The 25758-nt window shown below is 45.2% G+C and overlaps 1 protein-coding gene across 3 annotated transcripts; it reads left to right on the forward strand.

The window, feature by feature from the left end:
- The first annotated feature begins 5704 nt into the window (after nucleotides 1-5704).
- Nucleotides 5705-25367, forward strand: LOC140395093 (cytochrome b-c1 complex subunit 10-like). 3 transcript variants are annotated; one of them, XM_072482503.1, is made up of 4 exons: nucleotides 5734-5859; nucleotides 8159-8294; nucleotides 22926-23061; nucleotides 25111-25367. In XM_072482503.1, the coding sequence occupies exons 2-3, from the start codon at nucleotides 8287-8289 to the stop codon at nucleotides 23041-23043; spliced, it is 126 nt and encodes a 41-aa protein (XP_072338604.1). In that variant the 5' UTR covers nucleotides 5734-5859; nucleotides 8159-8286; the 3' UTR covers nucleotides 23044-23061; nucleotides 25111-25367. The 3 variants fall into 3 exon arrangements, with proteins under 3 accessions (XP_072338602.1, XP_072338604.1, XP_072338603.1); XM_072482501.1 differs by lacking the exon at nucleotides 8159-8294 and having other exon boundaries at nucleotides 5705-5859; XM_072482502.1 differs by lacking the exons at nucleotides 5734-5859; nucleotides 8159-8294 and adding an exon at nucleotides 6386-6444.
- Nucleotides 25368-25758: the final 391 nt, after the last annotated feature.

The following is a 25758-nucleotide window of genomic DNA, read 5'->3' on the forward strand; positions in this document are numbered from 1 at the left end:
CTCCCTCGATATGTGACCCACAGTCTTGCCGGTTGCAGCATTCCAAATTTTATCTTCTTTTTATGAAGCACCGCCTTGGCCCGATTAAAGCTCGCCCTCAATCTCGCCACCTCCGCACTCCAGTCTTGATAAACACGGATCACCGCGTTCTCCCATTTACTGCTCCGAGTTTTCTTCACCCATCTAAGGACCATTTCTCTATCCTTAAAACGGAGGAATCTCACCACTATGGCTCTGGGAATTTCTCCTGCTCTCAGTCCTCGCGCCGTCACTCGGTATGCTCCCTCCACCTCCAACGGACCCGCCGGGGCCTCCGCTCCCATTAACGAGTGCAGCATCGTGCTCACATATGCCCCGACGTCCGCTCCCTCCACACCTTCAGGAAGACCAAGAATCCTCAGGTTGTTCCTCCTTGCATTGTTTTCCAGTGCCTCCAACCTTTCCACACATCAAACAAAGAACAAAGAAATGTACAGCACAGGAACAGGCCCTTCGGCCCTCCAAGCCCGTGCCGACCATACTGCCCGACTAAACTACAATCTTCTACACTTCCTGGGTCTGTATCCTTCTATTCCCATCCTATTCATATATTTGTCAAGATGCCCCTTAAATGTCCCTATTGTCCCTGCTTCCACTACCTCCTCCGGTAGTGAGTTCCAGGCACCCACTACCCTCTGCGTAAAAAACTTGCCTCGTACATCTACTCTAAACCTTGCCCCTCTCACCTTAAACCTATGCCCCCTAGTAATTGACCCCTCTACCCTGGGGAAAAGCCTCTGACTATCCACTCTGTCTATGCCCCTCATAATTTTGTATACCTCTATCAGGTCGCCCCTCAACCTCCTTTGTTCCAGTGAGAACAAACCGAGTTTATTCAATCGCTCCTCATAGCTTATGCCCTCCATACCAGGCAACATTCTGGTAAATCTCTTCTGCACCCTCTCTAAAGCCTCCACATCCTTCTGGTAGTGTGGCGACCAGAATTGAACACTATACTCCAAGTGTGGCCTAACTAAGGTTCTATACAGCTGCAACATGACTTGCCAATTCTTATACTCAATGCCCCGGCCAATGAAGGCCAGCATGCCGTATGCCTTCTTGACTACCTTCTCCACCTGTGTTGCCCCTTTCAATGACCTGTGGACCTGTACTCCTAGATCTCTTTGACTTTCAATACTCTTGAGGGTTCTACCATTCACTGTATATTCCCTACCTGCATTAGCCTTTCCAAAATGCATTACCTCACATTTGTCCGGATTAAACTCCATCTGCCATCTCTCCGCCCAAGTCTCCAGACAATCTAAATCCTGCTGTATCCTCAGACAGTCCTCATCGCTATCCGCAATTCCACCAACCTTTGTGTCGTCTGCAAACTTACTAATCAGACCAGTTACATTTTCCTCCAAATCATTTATATATACTACAAAGAGCAAAGGTCCCAGCACTGATCCCTGTGGAACACCACTGGTCACAGCCCTCCAATGAGAAAAGCATCCCTCCATTGCTACCCTCTGCCTTCTATGGCCTAGCCAGTTCTGTATCCACCTTGCCAGTTCACCCCTGATCCCGTGTGACTTCACCTTTTGTACTAGTCTACCATGAGGGACCTTGTCAAAGGCCTTACTGAAGTCCATATAGACAACATCTACTGCCCTACCTGCATCAATCAACTTAGTGACCTCCTCGAAAAACTCTATCAAGTTAGTGAGACACGACCTCCCCTTCACAAAACCGTGCTGCCTCTCACTAATACGTCCATTTGCTTCCAAATGGGAGTAGATCCTGTCTCGAAGAATTCTCTCCAGTAATTTCCCTACCACTGAAGTAAGGCTCACCGGCCTGTAGTTCCCGGGATTATCCTTGCTACCCTTCTTAAACAGAGGAACAACATTGGCTATTCTCCAGTCCTCCGGGACATCCCCTGAAGACAGCGAGGATCCAAAGATTTCTGTCAAGGCCTCAGCAATTTCCTCTCCAGCCTCCTTCAGTATTCTGGGGTAGATCCCATCAGGCCCTGGGGACTTATCTACCTTAATATTTTTTAAGACACCCAACACCTCGTCTTTTTGGATCACAATGTGACCCAGGCTATCTACACCCCCTTCTCCAGACTCAACATCTACCAATTCCTTCTCTTTGGTGAATACTGATGCAAAGTATTCATTTAGTACCTCGCCCATTTCCTCTGGCTCCACACATAGATTCCCTTGCCTATCCTTCAGTGGGCCAACCCTTTCCCTGGCTACCCTCTTGCTTTTTATGTACGTGTAAAAAGCCTTGGGATTTTCCTTAACCCTATTTGCCAATGACTTTTCATGACCCCTTCTAGCCCTCCTGACTCCTTGCTTAAGTTCCTTCCTACTTTCCTTATATGCCACACAGGCTTCGTCTGTTCCCAGCCTTTTAGCCCTGACAAATGCCTCCTTTTTCTTTTTGACGAGGCCTACAATATCACTCGTCATCCAAGGTTCCCGAAAATTGCCGTATTTATCTTTCTTCCTCACAGGAACATGCCTGTCCTGTATTCCTTTCAATATCCATTCGTTTCTGATGTGCCTCCTGCGTCTCCGTCTTCACCACCAGGCCCTGTGTGTCGTCCTCATTATCGGCTGCCTTTGCCTTCACGACCCGAAGCTCCCGCTCCTGGGTCTTTTGTTCCTCCTTTAGCCCTTCGATCGCCTGTAGTATCGGGGCCAACAGCTCTTTCTTCATTTCCTTTTTGATCTCTTCCACACAGCATTTCAAGAACTCTTGTTGTTCAGGGCCCCATGTTAAACTGCCACCTTCCGACGCCATCTTGGTTTTTGCTTGCCTTCCTTGCTGCTGTTCTAAAGGATCCACTGCAATCCAGCCACTATCTCCTCCTTTTTCCATCCGTATCCAGGGGGGATTCCCTTCTGGTTTACCACACAGTGTTTTTAGCCGTCAAAATTGCCATTGGAGCTCCTATCAAGAGCCCAAAAGTCCGTTTCACCGGGAGCTGCCGAAACGTGCGACTCAGCTGGTCATCGCCGCACCCGGAAGTCCCCTAGTTTTTGTTTTAAACCCGAGGACGCCTCCCAGACTAGATTTTTTGCAATGGTTGAACACAGACACTGAGTGAATACCTTCAACCTCTCTAGATTCACAAAGAAAACCCTGTTATGGTCAGATTTGGGGTGGTAGGACAGGGAAGTCATTTCAATACCACCTCGTGTGCCCCGTCCATGCCATGGGATTTGGTCCCCAGATGGGAGATATCTGCTCTTTGTCTCTCTCATGAAGAATTCCAGCTTCACCTTCAAGGATCTCGCCCTTGAATTCTCTCCAGCAGTTGCTCCAACTCAGCCACAGTGACGGCCCATATCGCAGGGTTTCAATTGCATCTCCTGAGATTCCGTTCCCCTGGAATCCCAAATCTGCAGTCGAGAACCATCTCACAAGTACAACTCAAGGTCTTTGGCCGCGCCAAGCAGGATACTGCTCCAAAGGGGTACCTTTGCCACAACAGCCTGAAGCTTGGGGTTACCAGTTTTCTGGTGCTTTCTTAGATCTTCAGGGCTTGTCCCGAGCCCCCACCACTTAAAGTCTACTAGCCGGAGCCTTTTCTCTGATTGAGCGCCTCCTTCTCTCCTCTTTTTTCTTAACTGGGACCTTTCTTTGTCCCCTGTCTTTGTCCCCTTCCTGGAAACCCTCTTTTGGGACCTCTCCTTGTTCACTCTCTGGGACACTTGTCTACACAGTGCTTTTCTACCAGTCGCATGTCCTGAGCTTTGCATAATTTTCTCTCGGTGGGCCCATCTACACCTGAAGAACTTAAAATACTGAATTGCGCATGTGCCACCCATTTCAATCTGCGCATCAGCAGAAAACCCGAGGTCCATCAGGACTTGTTCCCAACCTCTGCTTTCGATGAGAAGGTACGTTTTGTTTCATAACCATTTTGTATGGTGGTGATTGTTTTTGGAATGCTGTGCATTGTCTCAGGTGCTGTAGTACAATTTGTCACAGCTTCAAAAGGTGAACAGCGTTTTCAGAGCAGGTCTTTGGATGTGGATTGGCCTGAAGCCATCTCAGTAAGTTGGAAATTCATAATGAAAGGGTTCATTTTTCTAGTTTTGTCATTACAGAGCAAGAGCCAGGCAGGGAAGAGCTGCGTAATTGTAATGATATTGCGTGAACACACTGTAAACTGCATCCTCCTTGTTGTTTGGAAATAATAGGTATGAGGTGTCACCTACAGCAGTGCCAGGAAATGGCTCATCCATTCTGGGAGATTCCTGGGCTACCTTGGAATATTTGTAACTCTGATACATATTTACACCCTGGCTGGCTAAATGCAGCGCACAGAGATGTTTCCTTTCTTGAGCATTAGCAACCCTGTCTATTCCATATATTTTCCCAGTCCTACATATAGTTGAATCAAAACATACTTCTTGGTATTCCTAATAAGATAACTGTAAAAATTATAATTTTCTTTCACCCTTTGACATCTTAAATATCAAGAAAGGGTAGCGCCAGGGACCTGGGTTTTATTCCAGCCTTGGGTGACTCTGTGGAGTTTGCACATTCTCCCCATGTCTGCATAGATTGGATTGGATTTGGATTTGTCACGTGTAGCAAGGTACAGTGCAAAGTATGTTCTGTGTACTGTCCAGACAGATCATTCCATGAAAAACGTAGGACATTCGATAGATTCAAAATATAAATACATAGACACATTGGATGAAGCATACGGAGTGTAATACTACTCTGTAGAGAAGATGCGTGGAGAGATCAGTTCAGTCCATAGAAGGATAATTCAGGAGTCTGGTAACAGCAGGGCAGAAGCTGTTTTTGAATCCGTTAGTGCGTGTTCTCAGACTTTTGTATCTCCTGCCCAATGGAAGAGGTTGGAAGAGAGAATAACCTGGGTGGGAGGGGTCTTTAATTTTGCTGCCCGCTGTCCCAAGGCAGCAAGAGGTGTAGACAGAGTTAGCAGATGGGAGGTGGGTTCACGTGATGGACTGGGCTGTGTTCACGACTCTCTGTAGCTTCTTACGGACTTGGGTCGAGCAGTTGCCATTCAAGGCTGTGATGCAGCCAAATAGGATGCCAGATAGGGTTTCTTCAGGATGCTCCGATTTCCTCCCACAGTCCAAAGATGTGCAGGTTAGGTGGGCTACTGGGGAGTTGGCCGAGGTAGAGTGCTCTTTCAGAGGGTCGATGCAGACTCGAGCTGAATTTTTGCACTGTAGAGCTTCTATGGATTCACTTCAAGCAGGCCTTAAAGGCATTGTCATATGATTAAATCTCCAGGAATACGCCAACCCTAAACCAGTTACTGAGGAATACTGTGATGCGACAAGGCCATTAAATCACACGGGAGCCTCTCGCGAGATTCACCATGCTCTGAACGTCTCGTCAGACCTAACCAGGTATTGCGAGATGTCGTGACCTGCGAGGGGCGAGATCCAGATTTGCATATTTCATTTCAACATATGGGCGCCCAGTTTCTGGGCAATGGACAACTGGTGGGCGATCAAAGCCGCTTCCAACACTGGCCAAAGAGGGCAGCACCCAGCATATCACTCCATAGAAACCACACTGCGAAGACCCTTGGAGAGAGTCGCGCCATTGGCAATTTTGGTGCAGTGCAATCTATTTTTCAACATGAAAGGTTTAACTTTAAAAACGAATTATAAAAGTGATTTTTTTTTTTAAATAAATAATTCGGTGCATTGAATTATTTTCGACAGGCGCTGACTGGGGCTGCCTATATCTGGGGGGGGAGGCGGTCCTGGTGCCGCCATTTTGTGGCTCTGGAGTGGGTCAGCGAGCGGTCACCGGGATGTTGGCGAAATTAATCGGACCCAGATACGTCCAGTTGATAAAGAACTGGTAAGGACGTGAGCCTGGCGGCTGAATTCAACGTTATGGGATGGGGAGGGTCGATTTTGTTTGAGGGAGGGAGGAGGGAGAAGGTTTGAGGCGCCCCCCCGCCGCCGGCGGTCTGACTCTCCAGGAGGGCTGGAGGCTGGATTCACCTTGACCGTCCTTTTTCCTACAATCCAGGATTTAAACCCGGCCACTATATCCCGCTTTGTCTTTTGTAAACGCAAACCTTTACCGCTGCTCTGATCCTCCTTACTTTTTTGGTTCCTCGGTTGAAAGTAAAGTTTGGTGTTCTTATCTGTAGCTGACTGCTCGTTTATTCCTCAGTTGGATAGAATGTCATTCTGCTTCCCATAGTTATCCATTGGTGTTTTTGTTGTCATGAAATCACTCGGTTCCGCCCACGATTCAACGCAATGTTCTTGGACCTGACATTATGGAATAAAAGTGCGGGAAATGCTCAGGTCTTGGAACAGCGGTGGAGACAGAAGCAGGGCTAACGTTTCGAGTGGAATATGACTTCTGGACAGCATTGCACCAAGCTCTCATGTTTGGGACATCTAATTTATTTGGAAAAAGAGCTCGTGCAAGGTAAACCACCTGGGAAACACGCCAACATTGGCATAGATAGGTAATTACAGAACATGGACTGGCCCCTCTATGCTACAGGCAGGGAGGGCAGTGGGGAGTAGAAGTCCGTGGTGAAAGATTGCTGGCAGTGCGACCAATCCTCGGAATGAGGACGGGTAAAAGATAACGGCTTTGTAGGTGTACCTATGCCCCGCAGAGTTTTCAGCAGTACAAGAAGATGGCACGCCTTCTCGAGGGCAGTTGGGGATGGACAATAAATGCTGGCCGAGCCAATGATGCTCACATGCTGTGATTTAAAAAAAAAACTTCTTCAGAACTGAACGGAGGTAAAAACATGATGGATCTTTACTCTTGTTCTCCCTGTATCTACGTGAGTTTGCTCTGGTTTCCTCCCATAAGTCCCGAAAAACGTGCTTGTTAGGTGAATTGAACATTCTGAATTCTACCCGTGTACCCGAACAGGTGTTGGAGTGTGGCAACTAGGGGATTTTCACAGTAACCTCATTGCAGTGTTAATGTAAGCCTACTTGTGACACCAGTAAAGATTATATTATTACTATTCTCTCCACACCTTCCAAGACCCCAAACATTCCTTCCATGTGAAGCAGCAATTTTCTTGTACCTCTTTCAGTTTTGTTATCTATATTTACTGCTCACAGTGCAGTCCCTACATTGGGGAGACCAAATCAATTAGGTGACTGCTTTGCCGAACACCTCCGCTCAGTCCCAGTTGTTTGCCATTTTAATTTACTAACTTGTTCTCAAGTTCACATTTCTGTCCTCAGCCTGCTTGCTGCATTGTTCCAGTAAAGCTCAACTCGCGCTTGAGGAACAGCACCTCGTCTTCCAATTAAACATTTTTACAGCCTCTGGACTCAACAATTTCAGACAAGGACACCCCCCCCACCCCCACAGCCCAATCCATTTTGATTCTGCTTTTTGCCATGTCCTAGGCTGAGTCTAGTTTATTTTGTTTTTATTTGTGGGCATCGCTGTTCATTATTCTATGTTCACACACTCTGGGCAAATCCTCTTGCTTAACTTCAGCCATTTACCCTGAAAGAGAAAAAGAGAACTTCAATCATTACCACATGATATATTTACCAATTAATCTCTACTATATCCCTGACCTTCCCTTTTGTCTCTTCTTCCCCCACCCCTCCCCAACCATCAACAGCATAAAACCCACCACATCTCTTTTGAAGAAGTCATATTTGACTTGCAACGTTAATTTTGTTTCTCTGTCTACATATGCCAGGAGTATTCCCAGCACTTTGTATTTATTACAGATTTCCAGCATCTGCAGTATTTTGCTTTTATTTCTAATACTATAAATATGGAGTGACCAAACACTTTCTCTCTATGGAAGTAATGAAAGTATATGCCCATAACCATTTGCAGTTTCTGCTCTGCTTTGTTAATTCTGAGGCTGGGAAAAAGAAGGTAGCACCTCTGAGCTGGTTATTGGAGCAGCATTGATTAATTCCTGCCCCCTTTCCATCTGGGAATAAAATGGAAAACAGGACAAGCTATACGAGACTTATAAATTTAGTATTGCGTAGCAGCCTTATATTATATTTGAGATTATAATCTAGACCGTTGTCATCAATGTATGGCACAATTAGAATTTCTTGCTATTGTTCATTCTTGCTATTGTTCATCAGCACCCACAGCTCAAGTTTGAATGCACTGTGATTTTTTTTTACTTGGGCAGAGACCTGGACTGGTAAATAAAGTACTGCAACCTCAGAATGGTGACCCAGTACTGCTCTCCAAGGTTGTAAGCTCTTGTCCATATTTCGAATAAACAGTCGTGTAAAACCAGATTATGTGGTGTCAGAAATGAAAAGGTAACACTTTTTTTCCTATGTAAAATATTGCCTGAAATAACTCTGAGCTTTATTGACCTGATCCTGTTGATTCGTCATTTCAAATTTGAAACTTGTTCACTCCAACATCATCTCTGACAGGTTCTAATCACGGGTCACCCCTGTCTTCAATGACGCTCCCATTCCCCCAACTGAACAAATTAAAAATGATTTTGTGTTTTAAATCTCTTCATGGCCTCACTTTAAACTCCTCCAATGTGGCAACTCCACCCCTAACACAAACTATCCATTGCTTTGAAACTTGTGCACATCACACGCCCCACACTCTGGCATTGGCAATTAGTGCCTAAGCCCCACATTTATCTCCTTGTACTCATTTGCTTCTTCACATCCCTTTCCTTCATTAAGGTGCTTCATGAACCTATCTTTATGCTGTTCCTGATATGTCTCCTTTGTCCAGTTGTCTTTTATTTTAGTTGTGTGAAACGCCTTGGGATATTTTTCTACATTTAAAGGTGCTATGTAAATAATTTGTTGTGGGGTACACCTTACCAAAAAAAGGTCAATTTCCTTTCTGAAAGTCGTTAAATTCAATATTTACAGGGCAATGTAGCAACTTATTTAACAAGGTAAAACAGCCACACAGTGTTTCCAAGTTAATTGTAAACTATTTTCTAACCTTGTGATAACTTTGGTAACATGTTTGCTGCTCCTACTTGATTTGATTGAAGGAATTGGATGCAACGTGCTTCTGTGTCTTGCAGCTGCTTTCTCAGTAAATGACATTGTCACATCTGTGTATATTGCTGAGCTACATTTACAGCCATCGTATGAAGGAGCAAATCACAAATGAGATTGTATGTTTCATTGTACATTGTGTCTGGTGAGAAACAAAAAGGAATAGTACTGCAAATAAAAGATGATGGACGTAAAGCAAAACTGTTTTCCAGCGATTAAACTAAATATTAACAGTTTTATTTCGCTGGTGTAAATTTACCTCTCTTCCTAACTTCAATGTTTTGACTTTGTTCACGGTAGCTCATACAATTTTGTGTGTGTATAGGTTGGTAGCTGGAGGATAGTTTCTAATGTATCCTGGCCCTACAATTGCCTAAAGGCTACAGTGGCTTTCCTATTTCAATGATATAACCAATTTACTAAAGTAGCAGATCATTTGCAGGGCATGCTTTAAGATGTACAGTAACTTTGTGTTGCCTGTCTCTTCCCGCCTCCGCCTCACAACCTTGTTTTCAGCTATTTATGTTATAATCCATCCCCCCTGGAATTAGTAACATTTGCTTAAGCAGCAAGTTCTATGTTTGTTTTCTGCCCCACATTTTCCAAAAAGAAAATTCTTCCACTCCTATAAAGTAATGCTTGCCAGCCTACAGTGGTGTCTGAGTAATGTCCAAACCTGGGCTGATGGTGGAAGGTAGCATTGCCACTATTTTAGTGCTAGGTAATAACCACAAAGTTCAGAATTTCCCCATTACCTTCAAAGACTGCAATTATTGCCATCAATATCTTGAGAACCAACATTGACCGAAAACATAACCGGTTTCGAACTATCAACAGAAGTCCAAGAATACAGTAGGGTGGTGGCTGCCTACTTTACGATGAGAGGCTCATCTTTTGATCCCTCAAATTCTTCAACTACATGGCTGAAATTGGGGAATATCCTGGAACCCAGCTGAAAGTTGCAACCACAAGAGCAGCTTGTGGCAATTGCATTGCCAATGACCAAGTAGTTAATCAGGTTCGTGCTAGGGGCGGCATGGTGGCGCAGTGGTTAGCACTGCTGCCTCATGGCACTGAGGACCCAGGTTCGAAACCGGCCCTGGGTCACTGTCCTTGTGGAGTTTGCAAGTTCTCCCCGTGTCTGCATGGGTCTCACCCCACAACCCAAAGATGTGCAGGGTAGGTTGATTGTCCATGCTAAATTGCCCCTTAATTGGAAAAAAAAATTATTGGATACTCTAAATTTAAATAAAATACAGGTTGGTGCCCCTGCTAGTGAATTGTCTATTTACTTTCTCCATCAGCAACAACTCGCTCATGTTACAAGAAGAGTTTGCATTTATATAACGGCTTTAACTTAGTACTATATCCCAAGATAATTCACAGAAGCAAATTGCGACAAAAATACAAAGCCAAGCCAAAGGAGATATTAGGAAATGTGATCAAAACTTGGTCACAATAGGATTTAAGAAAACTGTTAAAGGAGACGTGTTTATGGGAAGATAGTCCATACATTGGGACAGACAGCTGAAGATGCAATCATTAGTTGTCAAGTGAAGATATTGAGGGATGCACAAGAGACCAGAATTGGAGGAATGCAAAACTCTTGGGGGGTTGTAGGATTTGAGAAGAAATCTGCAGAGGGAAGACTATACAGGAATTTAAATATGAGGAGAAGTGTTATATTGTGGCATTGGTGGACTGGGATTCAATGCATGTCAATGATCAGAGGGTAGTAGATGGGCGAGCAGGAAATGCTGCAGGTTGGGATATGGATTGCAGAGCTTTGGATGAGAATATGTATGGAATATGGGAGGACAGTCAGAAGAGCTTGAAGTATGTGGCTCTCGTGTATGAGAGGAATTGAACTCCAGGTCAGTAGGATGTAGAACAGTGAACAATGTGCTTCAGCTTGAGATCATGGCTGGGGAAAGTAGTTTGCAGTGGAAATGAAAGATTTTATTGCCCCAATAGTTAATTGAAGGTAAATAGAAAGGACTGACCAGAGGCAGCAGAGGAATCGGGTGAGGTGATGGTAGAGTTGGGTGTCATCTTCGTAAACGTGGAACCTGGCATGTTTTCCGACGGTGTTGCTGAGGGGCAACATGTAGATGGAAGATAGGACAGAATCAAAATTAGACCCGTGGCGGACTCCTGAGACAACTGTGTGAGAGCGGGAAGAGAAGTCACTGCATGATATTCTCTGACTACAATTGAATACCTAATTATTAGACCTGACCAAGGCAGCCCCGGTTAGCCAGGCAATGGAGGAGAGATATAGGAGGGGAATGCCAGTCCTCCGTCTCAAAGCCTGTAGACAAGTTGTAATGGGTGAGGATGGATAGTGCACTATGGTTGTGAAAATGTAGGATGTTTTTTGTGATTTTGATTAGAGCTGTTTCATTGCTGTGGTAGGATCAGAATCATTAACAATGCAGTTGTTCAAAAGTCAAGGAAAAATCACAGCTCTCATTATGAATCATTTGCACCTTTTGTTAACAGAAGCTGTGACCTTCATGGCTCCTTTTTTTCAAAAATATTCCCAGTCAGGCCATCATACCACATTGATAAAGTAAGCTTCAAGTTTTGGATTTTCACTGTAGTAGGATGAAATGTACAAGCCCTTTTGACAATTCTCTATCCCATATTCAGAATTTGTCCACTGGTACCATAAATCCCCAAATTCCAAGCCCCACCTTGCTGCACAAGAGGACAGACTGGAAATTATATGTTCGGAACTTGGGATAAAATGCAAGCAGTTGCCTGGGGAATTTCTCATACTTTTTGGGAGAATTATATAATTCATTAGCTGGACAATAATATTTACAAGATACATATCAACTAGGTTCGCAATAATAATGGCTGCTTGAATTACTGGGCAGGAAATCATTATAGAAGTTCTTGTCTTTCAGTTGATTATGTTGCTGTTTATATTTTAGAAAATGAGAATGGTTAGTTCCTTGAACTAGTGGGAAAATGTTCTTTGCCTGCTACAAACCAATTTGAGAAATTTTAATATGTGATGAGCTATATGCAAGACTTAACGTACACATCCCCTGTGAGCATTCTCATTAGCTAATAGTGATCACAATATACATTTTTTTTAAATAAATTTAAGTACCCAATTATTATTTATTTTCCAATTAAGGGGCAATTTAGCGTGCCCAATCCACCTAACTTGCACATCTTTGAGTCATGGGGGTGAAACCCATGCAGACATGGGGAGAATATGCAAACTCCACACAGACAGTGTCCCAGGACCGGGATTCGAACCCGGGTCCTCAGCGCCGTAGTCCTAGTGCTAGCCACGGCACCCCGTGCCGCCCTCACAATATATTTATAATTGCAAATTTCTGTTGGTTTAATTAATAAAGATTTCTTTTTTTTAAATTTAAAGTACCCAATTATTTTTTTTCCCCAATTAAGGGGCAATGTAGCGTGGCCAATCCACCTAGCCTGCACATCTTTGGGTTGTGGGGGCGAAACTCACGCAAACACTAGGAGAATGTGCAAACTCCACACAGGAATCCAGAGCCGGGATTGAACCTGGGACATCGGCGCCAGGATAATAGAAGATTTCTGAATGGTAATTTTCTATCCGACAGCAAGGTACCACAGTGGTTAGCACTGTTGCTTCACAATTCCAGGGTCCCAGGTTCGATTCCCAGCTTGGGTCACTGTGTGTGGAGTCTGCACGTTCTCCCTGTTTCTGCGTGGATATCCTCCAGGTGCTCCGGTTTCCTCCCACATGTCCCGAAAGATGTGCTGTTAGGTCATTTGGACATTCTGAATTCTCCCTCCGTATACCCGAACATGTGCCGGAGTGTGGCGACTAGGGGATTTTCACAGTAACTTCATTGCAGTGTCAATGTAAGCCTACTTGTGACAATAAAGATTATTATTATAACACCTCACCAGCTATTGCGAAACATATGAATGGTTTAGTTTGTATACCTTTGATAGAGCTCGAGATGTCCATTTTTAAATAAAAGCATCATTGATGCCTATAATCCCTGAGCATTGGTTTTGAATGAAATTATTGACTGAAAAATTGTATCTGTCATCTGTGCTACCTGTTGCTTCCTGATCTCTAGCAACCATGTGAGCATTACAAGGAATAATATTGCAAAAACAAAGTAACACTATGAGGCAGTACAATTGCTTTTTCTTGGACTAAGAGAAAAATCTTCAATAAGTGTTATAGAGTCTTAGAGAATAGAAACAAGAGCTGTTGAGAAAGGGTCACTGTAATATTTTGTTCCATCTAGCTATAGCATTAGAAAATCTTCGGTATGTGTGCACTTCCTTACTGCACCACAAAACACAACGTTGTGATCACATTTATTTTTAAAAAGAACTTTAAAGTACGCATTTCATTTGGTATCCAATTAAGGGGCAATTTAGCATGGCCAATCCACCTACCCTGTGGTTGTGGGGGTGATACCCACACAGACACGGAGAGAATGTGCAAACTCCACACGGACAGTGGGCCAGGATCGAACCCCGGACCTAGGTGCCAGTAGGCAGCAGTGCTAACCACTGTGCTGTCCGGATCACATTTATAATTGCGAATAGAACCATAGAAAGCTTACAGCACAGAAGGAGGCCAGTCGGCCCATCTTGTCCCTGCCAGCCCGAAGACACCCGGGTGTCCTTTCTAATCCCACCTTCCTGCACTCGATCCATAGCCCTGTAACTTACAGCGCTTAAGGTATAGATGCAGGTTCTTTTATAAAAAAATATATTTTATTGAAATTTTTCATTCGCAATTTTTTCCCCTTACACATCAAACAAAAAGAAAAGTTAACAGTACAAGTAACATGATAACTACAATCTAATAAAGAGTAACTAACTAACATGGTAAACTAACCAAATAACATAAAATGAAACTTCCCTCTTCCCTCCCTTCCCCCCCCCCTCTCCCCCCTGGGTTGCTGCTGCTGGTCATCTATCTTCCCTCTAACGTTCCGTCGAGGAACGGCTGCCACCGTCTGGTGAACCCTTGAGCCGATCCTCTCAGCGCAAACTTAATCTGCTTCAGTTTTATGAACCCCGCCATATCGTTTATCCAGGCCTCCAGTCCGGGGGGTTTTGCTTCCTTCAACATGAGTAAAATCCTACGCCGGGCTACTAGGGATGCAAAGGCCACGACATCGGCCTCTTTCGCCTCCTGCACTCCCGGCTCATCCGCAACTCCAAATAAAGCTAACCCCCAGGCTGGTTTGACCCGGACCTTCACCACCTTCGAGATCACTCCCGTCACTCCCCTCCAATACCCCTCCAGTGCCGGGCACAACCAAAACATATGCGTGTGGTTTGCCGGGCTTCCGCCGCACCTCCCACACTTGTCTGCCACTCCGAAGAACCTGCTCAACCTTGCTCCCGTTATGTGTGCTCTATGCAGCACCTTAAATTGAATCAGGCTAAGCCTGGTGCACAAGGAAGAGGAATTTACCCTGCTTAGGGCATCAGCCCACAGACCCTCCTCTATCTCCTCCCCGAGCTCTTCTTCCCATTTTCCTTTCAGTTCGCCCACCAGCTCCTCCCCCTCTTCTCTCATCTCTCGGTATATCTCTGACACCTTGCCCTCCCCGACCCACACCCCCGAGAGCATTCTATCCTGGATCCCCTGTGTCGGGAGCAATGGAAATTCCCTCACCTGTTGTCTTGTGAACGCCCTCACCTGCATATACCTAAAGAAATTTCCCCGGGGCAGCTTATACTTTTCCTCCAACGCTCCCAAGCTCGCAAACGTCCCGTCTATAAATAAATCTCCCACCCTCCTAATTCCCAACTGGTGCCAGCTCTGGAATCCTCCATCCATCCTCCCTGGGGCAAACCTATGGTTGTTCCTAATTGGGGACCCCACCAAGACTCCCAGCACACCTCTCTGTCACCTCCATTGCCCCCAGATATTTAATGTTGCCGCCACCACTGGGTTCGTGGTAATTTTTTTTGGTGAGAACGGTAGTGGCGCCGTCACCAGCGCCTCTAGACTCGTCCCTTTACAGGACTTCCTCTCTAATCTTTTCCATGCCGCTCCCTCTCCCTCTATCATCCATTTACGGATCATCGCCACATTGGCGGCCCAGTAGTAGTCGCCCAAATTCGGCAGCGCCAGTCCCCCTCTGTCTCTACTACGTTGTAAGAACCCCCTCCTTACCCTCGGAACTTTCCCTGCCCACACGAAGCTCGTGATGCTCCTGTCTATTTTTTTAAAGAAGGCCTTAGTGATCAGTATAGGGAGACATTGGAATACAAATAGGAACCTTGGGAGGACCATCATCTTAATTGCCTGTACTCTGCCCGCCAGTGACAGTGGCTGCATGTCCCACCTCTTGAAGTCCTCCTCCATTTGTTCCACCAGTCGTGTCAGATTAAGTCTGTGCAAGGTTCCCCAGCTCCTGGCTATCTGAATCCCCAGGTATCGAAAGTTTCTTTCCACTCTCCTTAAAGGCAGGCCATCTATCCCTCTACTCTGGTCCCCAGGGTGTATCACAAAAAGTTCACTCTTTCCCATGTTAAGCCTATATCCCGAGAAATCTCCGAACTCCCTCAATATCTGCATGACCTCTGTCATCCCCCCCACTGGGTCCGTCACATACAGCAGTAGGTCATCCGCGTGGAGTGACACTCGGTGTTCTTCTCCCCCTCTAATCACCCCTCTCCATTTTCTGGAGTCTCTCAGCGCCATGGCCAGTGGTTCTATTGCCAACGCGAACAGTAATGGAGATAGCGGGCATCCCTGTTTTGTTCCCCTGTATAGTCGGAAATACTCCGATCTTTGCCGACCCGTGACCACACTTGCCGTTGGGGCCCCATAGAGGAGTTTGACCCAGCTAACAAACCCGTCCCCGAACCCGAACCTCCTCAGCACCTCCCATAGATACTCCCACTCCACCCTATCAAATGCCTTCTCTGCACCCATTGCCGCCACTATCTCTGCCTCCCCCTCTGCTGGGGGCATCATTATCACCCCTAATAGCCGTCGCACGTTGACATTTAGTTGTCTCCCCTTTACGAATCCTGTCTGGTCTTCGTGCACCACCCCCGGGACACAGTCCTCTATCCTCGTTGCCAGCACCTTTGCTAGCAATTTGGCGTCCACATTTAGTAGTGAAATAGGCCTATAGGACCCGCACTGCAGCGAATCTTTATCCCGCTTCAAAATTAGCGATATCGTCGCCTCCGACATTGTCGGGAGTAGAGTTCCCCCTTCCCTGGCCTCGTTAAAAGTCCTCACCAACAGCGGGGCCAGCAAGTCCACATATTTTCTACAAAATTCCACCGGGAACCCATCTGGTCCCGGGGCCTTCCCTGCCTGCATGTTCCCCAGCCCCTTGGTAACCTCGTCCACCCCAATTGGTGCCCCCAGGCCTTCCACCTCCTGCTCCTCCACCCTCGGGAACCTTAATTGGTCCAGGAGCTGCCGCATCTCCTCTTTTCCCTCCGGGGGTTGGGACCTATAAAGTCTTTCGTAAAAGGTCTTAAACACCCCATTTATCTTCCCTGCTCTCCGCACCGTAGCTCCCTTTTAGTCTCTAATTCCCCCTATCTCCCTCGCCGCTGTCTTCTTTCGCAGCTGATGGGCCAACAGGCGACTAGCCTTTTCCCCATATTCATATCTCATCCCCTGTGCCTTCCTCCACAGCACCTCCGCCCTCCTAGTGGTCAGAAGGTCAAACTCCGTCTGGAGTCGTCGTCTCTCCCTGTATAGTCCCTCCTCCAGGGCCTCCGCATATTCTTTATCCACCCTTAAAATCTCCCCCAGTAATCTTTCCCTTTCCTTGGCCTCTGTTTTCCCTTTGTAGGCCCTGATGGAGATCAGCTCTCCTCTGACCACCGCCTTTAGTGCTTCCCATACCACTCCCACTCGGACCACCCCGTCGTCATTGGCCTCCAGGTATCTCTCGATACATCCCTGCAACCTTCCACAGACTCCCTCATCCGCCAACAATCCCACATCTAATCGCCAGAGTGCACGCTGCTCCCTTTCCTCTCCTAGTTCCAGGTCCACCCAATGTGGGGCATGATCTGAGATAGCTATGGCTGAATACTCCGTTTCTTCCACCCTCGAGATCAACGACCTTCCCAAAACAAAAAAATCTATCCGGGAGTACACCTTGTGAACATGGGAGAAGAAGGAGAACTCCTTGGCCTTCGGTCTAACAAATCGCCATGGATCCACTCCCCCCATTTGGTCCATAAACCCTTTAAGCACCTTGGCCGCTGCCGGCCTTCTTCCGGTCTTAGATCTAGATCTATCTAACCCTGGGTCCAGCACGGTGTTGAAGTCTCCCCCCATTATCAAGGTTCCTACCTCCAGGTCCGGGATATGTCCCAGCATCCGCTTCATGAATCCCGCATCATCCCAATTCGGGGCATATACGTTAACTAACACGACCTCCGTTCCCTCCAGTCTGCCACTCACCATCACATATCTGCCTCCACTAACTGCTACAATGCTCCTAGCTTCGAATGATACCCGTTTCCCCACCAGTATGGCCACCCCTCTATTCTTTGCATCCAGCCCTGAATGGAACACCTGTCCCACCCATCCTTTCCTTAACCTAACTTGGTCCGCCACCTTCAGGTGCGTCTCCTGGAGCATAGCCACGTCTGCCCTCAGTCCTTTCAAGTGCGCGAACACTCGGGCCCTTTTAATCGGTCCATTTAGGCCTCTCACGTTCCACGTGATCAGCCGCAGTGGGGGGCTACCTGCCCCCTTCCCGTGTCGACTAGCCATCACCCTCTCTAGGCCAGTCCCACGTCCTGATTCCGCGCTCCCACCCGTTCCCCAGGTGGCGCATTCCAGCCCCGGCCACCCTTTCTTTAACTAGTTCCTCTTTGATTTCTGCAGCAGCAACCCAGTTATCCTCCCCCCCCCCCCCCCAGCTAGATCCCCATCTAGCGTGATTGCTCCCCCATATTACTTCCGAAAGTCAGAAGTCAGCTGACTTCAACTGACCCCGGCTTCTCCCGCTCACTCCTTGACCCCCCCCCCCCCCCCCCCCCGTGTGGGGAACTCCCATCTACCTTGCGCCTATCTTCCCGCCATCACCTATCTGGCGCGGGAACAAGGACAGTAGGCCCCATATTCTCTGTAGTTGTCCCGCCCCGTGTGGCGCAGCTCCCTCTACCGCCCCACTCCCATTCCTCATCCCCCGCCTATGTCTCTTCTTTCCCCCCACCGGCGCCCACATTTCTTAATGTCCCCCCCTTCCCAATTTACATCCCTATATACATCGACAGTGCCATTTCCCCTCTAAAATCAGTCCCTCCGTTCCGATCCAGTTTCTCGTCTTTAATAAAGGTCCATGCTTCTTCCGCCGTTTCGAAGTAGTGATGTCTCTCCTGGTACGTGACCCATAGTCGCGCCGGCTGCAGCATCCCGAACTTCACCTTCTTGTGTAGCACCTCCTTGGCTCGATTAAAACTCGCCCTCCTTCTCGCCACCTCCGCACTCCAATCCTGGTACACCCGTACCACCGCATTCTCCCATCTACTACTCCGTACCTTTTTGGCCCATCTCAGAACCACATCTCTATCATTAAAGCGATGAAATCGCACGATTGTCGCCCTCGGTGGTTCTCCCGCCTTTGGTCTCCTCGCAGGGACCCGATGAGCCCCCTCCACTTCTAAGGGGCCCGCAGGGGCCTCCGCTCCCATCAGCGAGCTTAGCATCGTGCTCACGTAAGCCCCGCAGTCCACTCCTTCCACTCCCTCGGGGAGACCCAGGATCCGAAGGTTCTTCCTTCGTGCTCTGTTTTCTAGGGCCTCAATCCTTTCAATGCACTTTTTGTGGAGCGCCTCGTGCGTCTGTGTTTTGACCGCCAGGCCCAGGATCTCGTCTTCTTTATCCGTCACCTTCTGCTCCACCACGCGGAGCTCCGTCTCCTGGGTCCTTTGTGCCTCCTTAAGCCCCTCAATTGCCTGTAGCATCGGTGTCAGCACCTCCTTCTTAAGTAGCTCCACACACCGTCTTAACAATTCGTCTTGATCGGGCCCCCATGTCGCCTGGGCTTTCTCCGCCGCCATCTTGCTTCTTTTTTCCTCCTGTCCCTATCCTCGAGGATTCTTCGCGATGTAGCCACCGCCGCCGATATTTTTCTCTTTCGTTGGGGGGACTCCCTGTTAACTCACCCCACACCGGGTTTCGTCCTGAAAAAATTCCCTGTTGGGGCTCTTAAAAGAGCCCGAAGGTCCGTTTGAGCTGGAGCCGCCGAAACGTGCGGCTTAGCTGGGCATCGCTGCAACCGGAAGTCAGGTCCAGGTTCTTTTAAAAAGAGTTTAGGGTCTCTGCCCCCACCACCAATTCGGGCAGTGAATTCCAGGCTCTCACTACCCTCTGTGTAAAAACGTTCTTCCTCATGTTCCTTCTACACTTTCTGAAATCTATGTCCCCTGGTTCTAGAATTCTCCACCAAGTGAAACAATTTTATTCTGTCCTCTCTATCTCTCCCCTCATAATTTTGTACACCTCGATTAAGTCACCCCTCAGCCTTCTTTATTGCAAGGAAAATAACCCCAACCTATCCAGTCTCTCCTCATAGCTACACGTTTCTACCCCCGACAACATTCTTGTAAACCTCCTCTGCATTCTCTCCAGAGCAATTACATCCTTATAATGTGGTGACCAGAACTGCCTCATCAGTGTTTTATACAATTCCAACATTCTATCCTTACTTTTATCATTTATACCTCTGCCAATGAAAGGGAGCATTCCATTTGCTTTCGTAACTACCTTGTCTACTTGAACTGCTGCCTTTAGGGATCTGTGTACTTGCATGCCAAAATGTCTCACTTCATCTACCCCTCTCAGTATATTCCCATATATTGTGTGCTCCCTCAAACTGTTTGACCTCCCTAAATGCATGACCTCACACTTCTCTTGTTAAATTCCATCTGCCACTTTATTGCCCACTCCACCAACCCATCTATATCATTGCTCATGGAAAACTTGCTGCACAATTGCTGACTGTCCACAAATCCCTGAATGCCTTTTGGAGGGGGGGGGGGGGAATGTTACCAATTTATTTCTTCAAGCCAAAATTGTTAATGTGATGAATGTAGAAATTGATATACATTATATTTCATATTTGTGATAGTAATGTTATTTAAAAACCTTGGTTTAAAATGCATACATGCAGTGTGTCTACTAAAGCTGTAATTAAAGTGTAATAAAAGGCAAGGTAATTATTCATTCCAACCACTTGGTTACAGATAAAGGATTAATAGAATAATTGATTGCTAGAGATTTCCTGGAGTGTCGATAATTTATGATAGGAGTGGTGTTTCGTCCTAGCTGAGCAGGTGATGGAACCTAGTGGGATACAGGTGATGCAATGAATGGGAGGAGCCAGGTCTGTCTGTAGTTTTGCAGTCTGTTATAGGATTTTAAGTTTAATAGTTTAAAAACTGTTTAACTGATAAACAAAAAGTTATTTCTTTGATAATGTGGTTAATTCCGTGTTTAAAATAAAGTTTGTTTGAACATGTCTATTGATCAGGATCTTCACTCCTGGGGTGAAGTATCATTTCCTCACAATTTTAGAAATTGAAAAATTGTTTGGGGTTCTCTTCTGGTATTCCAACAACTGTTGGAGTCTGGTTTGGTATCCGAACACTAATGTTCAAAAAAATGTAATCAGAATTTTTAAAAATAACAATAACATATAATATATCAATCAACTTGCCTCTTAATGCTTTAATTGTAGTTTTCCCTTGAAGGCCTTTTCCAAATCCTAAACTGTGAAATTGATAATTTTGCCTTGAGCCGAAGCTATGAACTGATGTTGGGTTGTGCCGTATACCTAATTTCTCCGGATCCAGTCTATGTTTTTTTAATAACTTACAATTTCTGACATCCATTGTCAAATTATGTGAAGCAATGTTAGAGGGCAAATTTCAGGAGGTTTACTTAGGTAAAATTCAAACAGGATGTGCAAAAGGCTTCTGTGGTGAAGCCTTTTATCGGCTTTTCTGTGTTCTAGGAAGTGAGAGAATGAAGATTGCAACCAAAGTGGCAGGAAAGACTGGGGGAGTTGGAGAGAAAGAGAGCCATCATTATTGTTACCCAGATTTTAGTGTACATTTGGGAGCCCTATTCATCCAGACTGCATTTTGTTTTAGAACAAGGGCACAACATAGTGTTTATGTTACTTGATCAGTAATCCAGAGGCCTGCACTCATGATGCAGAGACAAAGCTCAATTCCCACCATGGCAGCTGGTGAAATTAATTTCAGTTTATTAAATAAATCTACAACAAACAGCTGATATTGGTAACTGCCAAATTAGACCTTGCAAAACACTTTGGAGTAATTTGTGGCGTAGTTATTTGTAGGGAGTATTCTCCGTTTGTAGAGTATTCTCCATTTGGGAGGCTATGTTCTCCAGCTGGAGCTGAATTGCACCTGATTTGCGCTCGCACTGGGAGCACAAATCAGGAAGCGATTCCCAATCCTTAGCGATGAAAATTGTTGCATGGCAGGGATTGAGCGAGATTGCCTCGGGAAACCTGCTATCGGGCCGCCGTTTTGAACAAAGTCCAGTGGCTAGGCTCCTCCCCCTCCCCACACCCACCAGGGGACCCCCAATTAAAAACAGCCCCACCAGAGACCCCCCATAAGAGAAGCCAAAGAGCAGTCCAGACAGAGGCAGTGAAAAAAAATTACTGCTTTAAAACTTACCTGGGCAATACACAGGAAGCAGCACCTGTCAATTCCTGGAAAGAGAAAAACAGTCAGCTGGGTTTTAAATCCTTCCGATCGTTGATCTGCCATAGATTTTACTAAGCTGTGATTGACAACTTCCACACACCTGACTATCTGCATTCTAACATAGAAAATAGGAGCTGGAAGAGGCCTTTCAAGCCTGCTTCGCCATTCATTATGATTGTGGTTGATCATCCAACTCGATAACCTAATCCCACTTTCCCCCATATACTTTGATCCTTTTTGCCCCAAGTGCTATACCTAACTGCTTCTTGAAAACATGTAATGTTTTGGCCTCAACTACCTCCTCTGGTAACGAATGCCACAGGCTCACCACTCTGGATGAAGAAATGTCTCCTCATCTCTGTCCTGAAGGTCTACCCCGTATCCTCCGGCTAAGACTCCTGGTCTGAACACCCCCACCATGAATAACATCCTTCTTGCATCTACCCTGTCGAGTCCTGTTAGAATTTTAAAGGTTTCTGAGAGCACCCTCATTCTTAACTCCAGTGAATACAATCCTAACCGACTCAATCTCTCCTCATTCATCAATCCCAAAATCTCAGGATTCAGTCTGGTAAACCCTTGCAGCACTCCCTCTGCAAGAACATCCTTCCTCAGAAAAGGAGTTAAAAACTGCACATACCTCATTCATCTCCCTTTGGCTTGAGTGACTTTGAAGTAGTCAGCTGTGAAACTAACAGCACTTGACTCTCTTTGATATGGTCCAGGAGCTGTCAATCATAGCTTGATGTTTATAAACATTGTGGGTAGTTTCACAAAAACCATAACAGAAACTAGTCATCAGCCAATTTGATTGGCTTCATGTGATGTCAGGAAATGGCTGAGGGGATAGCGTACATCAAAGATTGGGCCCCAACAACATTCTAACTGCAGTGCTGAAGATTTGTCTCTAATTAATGAAAAAAGAACAACATACGAGATGTTACTTATGGTCAATAATGAAATACAGATCACTTCTGTACTAATCCAGTAACTACAATTATTTTTGAGCTACCTATAGAAATTAAGCAAAAATTGAAGATTTAATGTTCTTGAAACTGCACCAAAGACAGGAGGAAGTGGTTTATTAATCTTATGACCAAAGATTAAGAGCATGAAATAGGCACTGTATTAGCATAAATGTGCTTCTGAACTCAATATGATATTTCTACATTTATATATCATTTATTTTTCTAGGATTCCAACAATGGCAACATGGGGAGGTGTTGGTTGTGTGGTACTGGTGTACGCTACAGATTGGAGAGTAATAGTTGACCGTATCCCATATGTAAGAGGGAAATTCAAGACAGAATGAAGTAATCATGTTTTAATGGTAAGTCACAGTTTTATTTTTTTCCTCGACTTCTATTCAGACTAAAGTAAGGATATTGAGTAGTGAAATCAAGGGTTAATGGAGTGATGCTATTATCAATGATCGGTATGCTCTTTGACAGTCTTTGTTCAAGATACTTTGGGAATCTCAGCTTGTATGTCAATAATGAACTGTCTACAGTGAGGGCTTTGAGTTCAGTCGATCTTATTTCATGGGGCCCTAAACCCAACATGTAGAACTGGTTTCTGCTACAAATCTAGAGTGTGTGCTATAACACATTTACTCGTGAACGTGGAGCAACAGGGAAAGTAATGTTGGTTTGTTTCAAATAAATATAGCAATAGTTCCTATTGACTTATTTTTCTGGCAAAAATGTCTGTGTCCTTGCTGGATGATTGCTTCCTAGCCTTTGACATAGCATATCGTCTGAACCCCGGACAACTCCTTCTGTTATGCTCCCTATCGGACTGGGTTTTAGTTACCATTAATTCATTATCTGATACACATTGTGTCCTATATTCTTTTTCAGGAGTTGAACATGGGTAATTCCTGTCTCTCTCAGTCCTTCATTTTATAATATTCATGCTGCTAAAAGCCAAGCTAGTACCATGAATTGGTGCTTTTTTATTTTTTTAAAGTACCCAATTCTTTTTTTCCAATTAAGGGGCAATTTAGTGTGGCCAATTTTTTTAAAAAGAAAATACTCCTGCAATCCACCTACCCTGCACATCTTTTGGGTTGTGGTGGTGAAACCCACACAGACTCGGGGAGAATGTGGAAATTCGCACCGACTGTGAACCCGGGACCTCCGAGCCCTGAGGCTGCAGTGCTAACCACTGCGCCGCCGTGTTGGCCGGTGCTTTTTGATTTTCCTGACCTTCCTTTGTTTCTTATGTTATGTTCCTCAAAGGAAAAACAGACAGACAAATTAAGTTTTGGCAGGGGTGGTAAAAGGCTGGGTTAAATAGATAACCTTGAAAGGTGGTCTTAAAGGATTGATGGTAGCATTGGATCATCTGGAGAAAATTGAGGTGTGGCTGCTATTGGTGGGGTGAAGCAAAAGGGCCATGGTGAAGTCGTAGGAATAAAGAGTTGTTGGGTTATTCATGGGGAGGGATTAAAATGAGAAAATTTGAAATTATGGTGGACCACTGGTCAGTGTGCCAACAAGGCTGTGGTTAATGGACAAACTTTAAGAAAATAAAAATGTTTAAATGGTATTTTACGGAGAATCTATTGAAAATTGATTATTGCAATATCAATCAACTAATACCTCATGGTTGGCCTTTTAATATGCTTACTTTGTTCACTTGGTTGGAATTTGTCAAATGCTGACTTCAGTGTATCCATTTTTAAAAAATAAATTTAGAGTACCCAATTATTTTTTTCCAATTAAGGGGCAATTTAGCATGGCCAATCCACCTAACCAACACATCTTTTGGGTTTTGGGGGTGAAAACCACGTAAACACATGGAGAATATGCAAACTCCACACGGACAGTGACCCAGGGCTGGGATTCGAACTCGGGTCCTCAGTGCCTTAGTCCCAGTGTTGACTACTGTGCTACTGGGCTGCACTTGCGACTTCAGTATATCCATGAAAAGGAATTATAATGGTCAGTCCAGATAGTCCTATTTGACTAGACCAAATTGTACTTCCTGGCTCACCTGTGACGTATGCAAACAGGAAATAGCCACTCCGTCTACCCAGACTGCTTCATTTTTCTTGTCCTCCTTCAGGATGCAGTCTAATCATTGCCATTTTTCCCATTCCTTTGTTCTCTGTACAGTTTCTTCCTCCCTCTAATCCCTACCCAATATTTTAAATCCTGCATATGAATCAAGCAAATGGAATACCATCTTCTGAGTCCACAAGATTGCTCTTTAGTTTCAGTGACTTACTTGCGCATGTTATTCCTACAGCCCAAGAATCGAGGAAAACATTTGCCAAGAAGAAATTTCAGTCTTGTTTAGCTGTCTTAGCGAGAGCTAGCACTGTTGTGTATTAAATACATTTGATGGCTTATTAGCTGTGTTTTGTGTGTTGCAGGCTGCAGATGAACAATCCAGATAAGCGACCAATGGCAGATATCAATACAGCCTCAACTGAACTTTTATGTTTTTGAACTTTAAAGTTGTAGCAGGAATCATTTTAGCAGCTTTTGAATGGCTGTGTCAATGTGAAACAAATAGACTATATCCACATGAGCATTTTGTGTTCTGACTACTCCAACCTTTTGAGTTTTGCCCCAAATTGAATCTTCAGTATCTGAAATAAAATATGAAACCTCATAATCTATTGAAAAATGTGTTTATATATTTAGCATCTCTTACATTCTCTGCACTTATGTGATCAGAGCATAGTGAAATTATAGAATTAATAGGTGTTCCATTCGAGAGACAGGATCTGACTTTCCTCGGTTTATTATCGTACATTTAATTAAAAATATAAGCATATTTTTGTTCAAAAAATATCCAAACAACTTGCTATTTTCACATTTTCTACCTCCGAACACATTCCTGGTCAATTTTATTACTTTTTATCATTTGTAAACTTTTACCATTGTCCACAACTTAAGGTGCCGAGCAGCAAAAGCTGCTCAAAACCTTACATCAACAACCCAAATAGAGTGCAATTGTATATACCCTTCATGAAGACAAAGGTGCAAACTTGAGACCTCTTTTCTGAAGTTTAATG

This window comes from Scyliorhinus torazame, chromosome 18 (genome assembly GCF_047496885.1).
Source record: "Scyliorhinus torazame isolate Kashiwa2021f chromosome 18, sScyTor2.1, whole genome shotgun sequence".
Lineage (NCBI taxonomy): Eukaryota > Metazoa > Chordata > Chondrichthyes > Carcharhiniformes > Scyliorhinidae > Scyliorhinus > Scyliorhinus torazame.

What these genes read in the sequence shown, in the direction of transcription:
- LOC140395093 (XM_072482501.1), top strand. Translation starts at nt 5,810, where the DNA reads ATGTTGGCGAAATTAATCGGACCCAGATACGTCCAGTTGATAAAGAAC. An exon ending in GTCCAGTTGATAAAGAACTG is followed by an intron (nt 5,860 to 22,925) that starts GTAAGGACGTGA and finishes TTATTTTTCTAG; the next exon opens with GATTCCAACAATGGCAACAT.